The sequence below is a fragment of the Andrographis paniculata genome, unplaced genomic scaffold (assembly GCF_009805555.1).
Source record: "Andrographis paniculata isolate CXL003 unplaced genomic scaffold, ASM980555v1 Contig80END, whole genome shotgun sequence".
Taxonomy (NCBI): domain Eukaryota; kingdom Viridiplantae; phylum Streptophyta; class Magnoliopsida; order Lamiales; family Acanthaceae; genus Andrographis; species Andrographis paniculata.
The window spans coordinates 3,544,037-3,554,008 of record NW_026137618.1 but is presented as its reverse complement, the minus strand read 5'-3'; the positions used below and the strand labels follow the sequence as shown (position 1 = coordinate 3,554,008).

At 35.3% G+C, this 9,972-nt stretch overlaps 1 protein-coding gene across 1 annotated transcript; it reads right to left on the bottom strand.

Moving 5' to 3' along the window:
* Nucleotides 1-1,242: 1,242 nt before the first annotated feature.
* Nucleotides 1,243-5,375, bottom strand: LOC127241069 (putative late blight resistance protein homolog R1B-17). Its single transcript, XM_051259959.1, has 3 exons — nt 1,803-5,375; nt 1,633-1,677; nt 1,243-1,279 (listed from the first exon to the last, which is right to left on the bottom strand). The coding sequence occupies exons 1-2, from the start codon at nt 5,284-5,286 to the stop codon at nt 1,652-1,654; spliced, it is 3,510 nt and encodes a 1,169-aa protein (XP_051115916.1). The 5' UTR covers nt 5,287-5,375; the 3' UTR covers nt 1,243-1,279; nt 1,633-1,651.
* Nucleotides 5,376-9,972: the final 4,597 nt, after the last annotated feature.

Genomic DNA, 9,972 nt, shown 5'->3' with positions numbered 1-9,972 from the left:
ACTTTTTCTTCAAGATGATTTTTTATTAATTATTATTTTCTTCCAATTTCTGGATAGAAAAAAAAGAAAAAACCTTTTCCCTTGAAGTCTTGATTTATCAAAATTTTCTCTAGCCATGGTAATGCTAAATGGAAACACTAATTTGAAATTTTTGCAATAATATTCAATTTTTTCCATTACTAACACAAAATTCACAATTATAATAATATGCGCAATTCACATACAAAAAGTTGGATGAACAATATGTTTATCAAGTCCCCTCCCACCTAAACTATGTTTACCCTCAAGCATGTTACTGTCCATGCCAAACATGAAAATCATATTTTAATGCTAACTTCATCAAGTCCGGAGCAAACAACCTCACAAGGAAAAATGTATACACTAGACGCTCAAATAAAACAGAAGGCTGATTATTGCTTGACTTGCATAATAAAAAGTGATTAGTCCATAGGCTTGCATAGAAATCAAGTCTCCCTCGATTATTATTAGAATCAAACGCGAAAATCAAAGGGTCTTTTTAAAGGTTGGAACACTACCAAAAAAATGCTTATTTGTAACGATTTTGAAAATCGGAATTTTACGGTGCATATACTCGAGTGATTTTTGTAACACTAGCAATATATTTTTTATTTATGTGTAGCGGATATTTCTCGTAATAAAAGAATCGTTACAATAATTGTTCTTGCATTTGTAACGACTTTTGTTACATTATAAAATTTATTACAATAAGCTGGATGTCAAAATACTATTTTATACGTCCGATATAGTTTTTGTACCGGTATTTGTAATAGCAACAATTTCGCAACAAAAAATATTATCTCTATTTTTTCAGTAATACCAAAATAATATGTAACAGAACCCGAAAACCTGTATAATGAGAAAAAAATACTGCGAAATGACATGACAAAACATAATTTGTCACATCAAATAGGTTAGTTTCCATTGTGTTCATTGTGATACTACTTTTCCCTCTTCCTAAAACAAGTATACTATAATTAGTGATCATTTATTTCAAAGAGAAGAGAAGTTTCGGCCAACCTGTTTATATGGTAGATGGTGACAGCACCACCCACCTCAAGAAACACTACAAGAAAAAATCATTTTTGTAACAAAACTTTTTTGTCTCTAAATCTACTTTTTCCGTTACTAATGACATTAGAGACGGAATTAGAAACGGAATTACGTTAGCTACGTGAACTTTAGGGATGGAATTCCGTTACAAATATATTATTTTTTTGTAGTGAAAGCAATCTGGACTGATAGAGTGCAAATCCTCAACCTGAAATACATTTAAAAAGAAGTCGTGCAATATAAGTACCTTATCAATGTGTTCTTGGTTAACCCAAATTTTAAGGAAAAATTGCAAAAAAATATCTCACACGTATATCCATTATCACTTTTGTCCTGTGTTTATGTCGCTGACAAAATATATTTCACATGTTTGCAAAAGTCCTTATTTCTATCCTTATTTATATCATATCAAAAACTATTTCAATTCAAAATTCTACTATTCAAAATCAAAATTCAAAACCAAAACCTCACAAGTAAACACACCTCTCTAACAAAAATATATTGTTTTTTTTATATATATATAAAAAATATCATACTAAACAAGATATATTTAACAATCACCTCAAACATCTTGTGCAGATTAGATTTCTTCATCTGTTGATTCTTCTACAAATAGAGACCAAAAAAAAAAAAAAATTGTATCAATTTGATGAGAAATTAAATAGTAATTATTGGAAAAGAAAATTAAGATTGTGTGTCATTGTGAAAGTGTTGTTGGGAAAAATTAATACTCTGAGAGTCAGTGAGTGAGTCGTCTTCAATTTGAGGCCCTGCTAGCCATATTTTGATGTCTTCTAATCTGTACCAAATCCATGCCACAATCTCATAGAAGGATGAGATTTCATCATCAGTTGCATCTTCCAGAGATTGTTGCCTAAGATGGCTCGAATTCAATATCTCCACACAGTCTAAAATTGTTGCATAGAAATCGCCACTAGTGTCGACTTCTTGGAGTGTACTTTGTGGATGAACTTCGACGACATCTTGCAGGAAACGGATGGAATCCTCGACGTTTTCCATTAGATTTGTGTTTAGATGATGACGGCCGAGTTTAGAAGCCTTTCGGAGGACCTCCAGGGTGCATGCTAAATCAGACCAGATTAAACTAGCAGCCTGCGTCATTGTTGCAGTGACAGAACCAATTTGATATTGTCTCTGATCTTCATCTGTGTTAGGAAATTTCTCCAGAATTTTAAGTGACTCGACATCATAGGATGTGGCATCATTATCGACAACATCGTCACTTTGTTCATCTTCTGTCCCTTCCTCTTTAGCTACCGACAGCGCCTTTCTTATGAAGTCTATCTTTTCCAACAACCTTTCCACATCTTCATGGACGCACTTACCAAGTATAGGCATCAATGTTTCCGCGCGTAGCCTGCGGATCACAGCATCTGCTTTATGGATAGCCTGCGCCATTTCTCCCGGCAAACTTTCCATTTCTTGGCATCTTCTTGGGTGAATAGCTTTAACAAAGTCCTTGAAGAAATGAATGGCTTCCTCCACAGCTTCCATTTGTTTTGTGTTTAGAGAGTGGCGGCCACGTTGAGCAACCTTGTCGAGTCTTTCTCGAAGGTGTATTGAATAAGCCAAGGAATGACAAACAGCTCCCGTCATTCTTGCAGTGAAAGTACCAATTAGATATCCGACCTCATGTTCTTTATCAGAAACATGAATTCTAATCTCATTACCGAGCTCGTGTTGCACCTCCCATATTTCCTTTGCCGAATCAATGACAGACTCACTGCAATTCTCAACATCGATTGATATCAATGTTAGTATATCTCCAATTCCCGAAGGGATCTCCTCCAATAAACCTAATCCAGTAAGTTTGAGCTTCTCAAGAATAGGGAAGTGCACCGATTCCACTCTCCAACACACTAAATCAGTATAGCCAATGGCCAACTCTTTTAGGCGACGAAATTCCCCTTGAACAGGCTCCCACTCTAACCCATGCGCGCCACCATATATCGTAAGTTTTTCAACACTCGGCAGCAAACCAATAATTGACATATCTTCCCATGCCATTGTACAATCCATCAATCCCAATTCCTTGAGGGAATTAGGCAAGGTCATTTTCTCCAAGCAACCTGATATAGATAGAGATTCAAGTTTCTGTAGTCGCTCAAGATTACATAGAGAATAGTTCAGCTGTTTAACACCCCCCTCAGCTCCATATTCATATCTGATATCCAATTTCTTCAAATTTGGGATCCGATCAATGACTTCCTTTGTGCAATTAAAATTACGGAATCCACATATGGTGTGAAGGTCTTTCAGGACAAGAAAATCGTTCCCATGAATATCAATGTATATAGGATCAGGTAGATAAACATCATAATCACCTGAAATCTCTCTTAATTGTGGCATCTCCCATATCTCTCGAGGTAAATCCATGAATGATGAGCTTGAAATTTGTAAAAGTTGAAGATTCCAAAGTAACTTGAATGTCAAAGGAGACAATGATTTCACTCCCCATATATCAGCACACCGCAATTCAATTGGCTGCAAACTTTCTTTGTCAAAACCATCATCGAAATTTTCAATCTTCACGAAATTATGTCTTTTAATGTGCGAATACACCATAGTACAAGCATCGCATACAAAAGGATTAACTTGTGATGATACTCCAAATATATAAAATGGTTGCAAAATATGCATTCCTTCATTGTCCTCAAGTCCTTTTAGACAAAGATTACAGTGCCTAACTTCTATCAACCCACTTTTAAAGGTTTGCATTCGAGGAAATTGGAGAAAACATTCATCATCAGATTCTTTTAAACAAAGATCCCTTAAAAGATCATGAATGCCGTAATCAGATTCACCCCGTTCAAATATTAGATTCCTATCGCTGAGGTTTTTTACGTACTCCTTTGCAATATCTTCCAAACTTCTATTACTCATTGATTTAATGAATCCTTCAATAATCCAAATGCGTATTAGTTCTAAGACTCCAATTGAACTATCTTCGGGAAAAGCTCCAAAATACAAAAAACATGGTTTGAGATGAATGGGTAAACTCTCATAACTTAAAGAGAGAATTTTCCTACAATGCTCATCATCTGCCAAATTAGCTAAGAAGCTAATATTATTTACAATATTCTCCCAATATTTTACGGTCATATCAGAATTCGCAAGCAATCGACCAATAACAACAATTTCCAAAGGAAGCCCTCTACAACTTTTTGCAATGTCCTTTGCAAACTTCTCTAAATGACCGTATGGACAACCATTTTGAGAAAAAGCATTTTGACAGAATAAACTCCAACTATCATTTTCATCTAAAAATGTTAATAGATAGGGATCACGAGAACCCAAAGAAGCAGCCATGTTTGAGAGTCTAGTCGTCAACAAAATACGACTTCCATCCTCACTATCGGGAAAATACCTCTGTAAATCATCCCAAGCTCCAGTCGACCACATGTCATCCATAACAATCAAATACCTTCTACCAAATAATTTTTGGTAGAATTTAGTTCCCAAATCGTCTAAGCTTTCACACATTTTGTTTTCTCCAGCCTTTCCTCGAAGACCAACTTTAAGGATTTGTTCAGCACTATATTGTTGAGATATGGTAAGCCAGATGCGTAAATCAAAGTGGTCGACAACAAATGAATCCTCAAAGAGGCATTTTGTGAGAGTGGTCTTACCAATACCTCCCATGCCGACAATTGGAAGGATTTCGAGCTTGGATCTACCTCTGATGAGGTTGTCCCTGATCGTGTTCACATGCTCATCCAGTCCAACAACATTGCTGACATATGAAGCAGCTGCAGACGAACCACCAGCAGAAACAGAAGCATAATTGGATTGCTTTCGGGCTTGATGATCCTCCCTTTCTTCAATCATCGGCAACTCTTTTTCGATGGAACAAAACTTTTGGATCAGTGTGTCCATTTCATCACAGAAAGCTGAGAAGTTTGAAGTATCACTCGTTTCTCCTTGAGACTTGGCATAGAGTAGATTGCCTACATGGAAGTTGATGTCACTTTCAGCTTCAGCAGCAGCCTCTGCCATTTTCCTCCACAAACCTCGAAGCTCAGGGATCTTCCTTTCGGAATGAAGCTCGACAAATTCCAGCAAGGAATTGACATTTTCCTGGAGATCTTCAACTTGGTTGATGTCAGCACGAGGGATATTAAATCGGGCACGATAGTGGAGATTTTCGAGGACATGAGTGAGAGAAGCCAAGGATGCATAAGCAGCAACAGCCATGTCTGATTAAAAGCTCTGGAAAATGTTTCTGCAACAGAAATTGTTCAGACTTGATATGAGTCAAAGTGAAGGTGAAGGTAGTAGTGTTGGGACATGATATAATTTTTAATCTGATGTTTATAGTAATCATCGGGAGTGATATAATCATATACTGTGATCATTGACCTCACTTGTCAGTCTGCAATTGATTTGCTTATGAAAATATACGTGTTAATTAAGACTCAGAAATCCATACAAGTTAGTGAGTATTTTATTTGGTTAGGTACGGATTTATTTATTTATTGCTTAGCCTCACTGGCTGACGTTAATAGAAGACTTTTTGTGTTGTAGGAAATTGAATGGATTCCTTAACATTTTCCTTAATTAGATAAAGGTAAAGAAAAAAACCTGTAAAAGTTAAAAAATAAAGTCTATAGGTAAGTCATCAATTGATTGTCAATCAAATCAATTGAATTGAGAAGCTTATGATGAAAAAGTTTGATTGATAATGCACTAGGCATATCTTCAATTCATATGTCCTATAATGATTTATATGAAAAAAAAAAAAAACACATTATTAACTTACCTGGATCCATCGAATTCTTTGATACGGAACTGAGAACTCAAACAATTGGTATTACGGTCTTCCTCAACTAAATCGCGTAATGGGTCCTTCGTAATCTATTCCAATGGAGAGAATAGAGAACAATGATTGATTTAGTGCATTGGGACCGAATGTCCTTACATAGTGATCAATAGGTCACTCATAATTACCTTATCCCCATATCAACAAGATAATAATTGACTTGTTCCATAATTAGATAACGTAATCTAAGTCCATCAAATAAATAATTGATTATTTATATAATTAAATCTGGTAATGTAAGTCAATCAAATAAATTATTGATTATTTCAATAATTAGATTAAGTAATTTAAGTCAATTAAATGAATCAGAATAACTATGTTACTATTGTCCATATTTAGATAGGAAAATATATATTTTCCTAACAGTCTATCCTGCTAATTGTCGTAACTGATTTGGTTTGACAACCAGAAAACAGTTAGTTTGAACTAATAAAATCTATCGGTTGATTGATGTCTTTGCTGAGTTTGGGTAGTGTAAATCTTTTTCTTCAATGAGTAATCCGAGAATATATGTTGTCTCGAAAAATATTAATTGATTCTCAGAGTAGAAATTGTGGAGGAAAGAAAGATGCTGCGACTGCATTGTTCAACTTATCAATATTTCATAGGTCCGGATAGTTCAAGCAGGAGCTTTAAAGCATTTGGTCGATAAATCGGTAGCGCTTCTTGTAAATTTGCCCACACTCCAGAAAGGTGCTCGGCCATTGTCTGAGAAGGGAGCATTCCTGCACAGCTCTAACTACTGTCGTAGCCTGTTGCAAGAAGCCTCGGACACCACTCGTCGCGCGCCTCAGTTGGGCACTCCAATTTGCAGGATCTCGAAGCATCTCCCCAAAGCTGTTCACTTCTTCATTAGCACACTCTCCTTTACTTTTTGCTGGAATCATTTTACATTTTTAATCAATATTAGTAAATTACCATGGAATTGAAACGAAGATTTAATTAGATTAAAGCTGTTGGGAATACACAAAAAGCCAAAACACCTTTTTTTATATACTTTTGGCATATGAGCAAATGTACAGGTACGCTGTTGCAGCTCTCCGCTGACACTATTTAAGGACACCAGCACCAAGTCAGAAGGTTGAGCAAGTTAGCCACTTTGATCGTATTCAACGTGTCTCATACGCGTTGTAATTAGACAAATGTTTGTGTTGTGTAGAGGATTTGCAGGAAATGTTAAATGAAGTCTCCTCTCCTACTGCATGGCTTTTATTGCCTTGTACACGCTGCCCCAAAGTTAACACATACTGTGTCTCTTGCATCCAGTTTATGTATTTTGTTTGTGTCGTTTTGTGTTTGTATCGGAGATGAGACACAGAACCTTTGAGTGTATTTTTGTCTCCACTTGCTAGAGTGTTTAGAGGTTCGTCCATGGAGGTTTGAAGTGATGAGAAGAAAGATTCTTGAAGACGAGGCCGTAGAAGATAATAATCCGGTATGCAATCTTATTCTTAGCTGGACTGTAGATCAGCTGGAGTCGTTATAGAATAGTAACAATTACTCCATGAGAGTTTTGTAAAACTAAATGAAGCTTGGGTAAAAGATAGGTTGAGTAGACTTGGTTGGTGTCTTACATTGTGTAAACCAAGAGTTTGGTTTAGTTAAAACTCCTGGATTGGAATCCCCCCAAATGTAGGTTGGAAAACCGAACTGCATAAACAAATCTTGTGTGTTTTCTTTATTTGCACTTATTTAGTCATCGATCTATGCACAAACACACTGTTGTTATAACTACAAGATAACCACGTTGTAAAGTTGTGTTTACGTCGAAATATTTCATAGTTATGCTGTGCAAATTAGTCAGAGGAGTTGGACCTCTTATTTGATCGGTGTCCCGATTTCCAACAAAGCTATTCATTACACGAAATAATGAGTCAATTATTCTACGTAAAAAACCATATCATCAAACAACAAATATGTTTCATTTCTTATAGACATATAAACACAAGCATAAGATGAACAAATGATAATCCACATAAAAAAAAAACATATATACACATACATATATATATATATATATACATATAAGTACGTATAATTGCTGAGGAAGATAGATTAAATCACATGAAACGTCTCGTCTTTAATTTGAACACACGTGCAAATACAAATACATATATGCATTCTCATACATATTATATTTTATTAATATGTATATATATTATATGATTTTTTATGATATTTATAGAAAATCCTACCATTAAAAAATACAAATTGCACAAATTTATTGTTTGGACCAAATTCGAATTAAAAATTAGAACTCTTTTAAAACCACAATTAAAAAAACCTGGAAAAAAAGAGAAAAGAGACTAACCATAACATATTGTTATGCTTTTAAACCAAAATTGGAACCAATATTATATCTTAAAATGCTCAATGATGATTTAACATTTTAAGAAATCAAATCTAGCCAATTTCAATTGTAACCAATTCGTAACTTAAAAAAATTAAATTATATTTGATATTTTAACCTAATGAAAGTTATTTTCAACGTAACTATTTGGGCAAACCTAACAAATTATTAACTAGGGTGATTTGAAATTATTAGATCCAAATTAAACCATTGGTGAGAAATAAAGAAAATATTTAAATTAATATCTTTCCAAAGAGAATAATAATATAAAGATCTGTGTGAGAAATGAAAGCGCACAATCAAATCGTTAAATAATGGAAAATGACATCATATGGGAAATGAAAGATTATAAAATGTTCGTGTTGGCCGATCAGGATACCGAACGTGGCATTGTTCAAAAAGAAAGCCGAGGTCACCTATTCCTTATAAATAGGGGTCATGGCCAATTCGTTCGAAAAACCGAAGTTCATTTGAAGACTCGCCTAATGGTAAGTCTCTCTAGACTTTGCAATGTTCTTCATTGTTTTTTGTGTCTTTCTAAGCGTTATTCGTCGAGAAGTCGCCGATTTGAACAAATTATTCAATATTGGTTAATGAATCGATAAATTTAACATTCTTCGTTGTATGCGCAAGCCGGAGAAAGGATCAAAGTTCCAAAAGCCCTTGAAGAATTCGATAAAACCAAGGAAAAGCCTCTAAAGTTCCTCCCAAAGCTTCAAGATGTTTCATCAACCTGACCCTCTTCGATCTAAAAGTCAAAGGGACACCTCGCCAAAAAGCGTTATGGAGCATCAAATCTACCTCCTCAAATATCAAAGCTTCGGATCGTCCAGAGAAGACATCAAATCTAAAGTCGATGATCAGATTCGCCTATAAAGAGACCAAGGCTCTCCAAAAGCCGGCAAAGTCAAATCAAGGCTCAAATCCGTCAACAAGGTGGATTAAAGATCATAGCCCTCCAAAGTCCGACAAAGCCACACCAAAGGCCAAATTCTTTCAGATCGTCCAAATGAGACATAATCCAAAGTCAAAGCTGAAGATCAAAATCGTTCACGCGAAGAGCAAACCCCTCAAAAGTTCGGCAAAGTCAAACCGAATACCAAATTCTCTTCGAATCAAAGAAGCCATCCAAATTCAAGTTAAAAAACAACCCGGAAAGAGAATCAAATGACTCATTTAGATAATAGAACTCGCTTTATATCCAAATTATATATAATTTGTACAAATTTTGTGTTTATTAAAAATAACACAATTTTTTGTCTTACATTAATAAATCCTTTGATCTTTACGAATCTTTTCAAAAACTCATCCATATCCTTTAGAGAAGAAGAATATTTCTTCACCAGTTGCATCTTCTAGAGATTTTCGGCAAAGATGCTTCAAATTCAGATGCTCTCCTGCGTTGACAAGTAAAAATATGTCCCTATCGTGAATAGCTTCCGTGTGCTGGAGTAACATCTTGCAGGAAATAGATGGATTCCTCGGACATTTTCTTTTAGCTTTGTGTTTAGATGATTATGCCCGAGCTCAGAAACCTTCAGGAGGACCTCCAGGCCGCATGCTAAATCAGACCAGATAGCAGCCTCCATCATCGCTGCAGTGACAGAACCAATTTTGATATTCTCTCAGATCTTCATCCATGTTAGGAGGTTCCAACAAAATCTCACTGAGTTGGTATCATAGTATGTGGCACCATTATTGTTCATCCTAT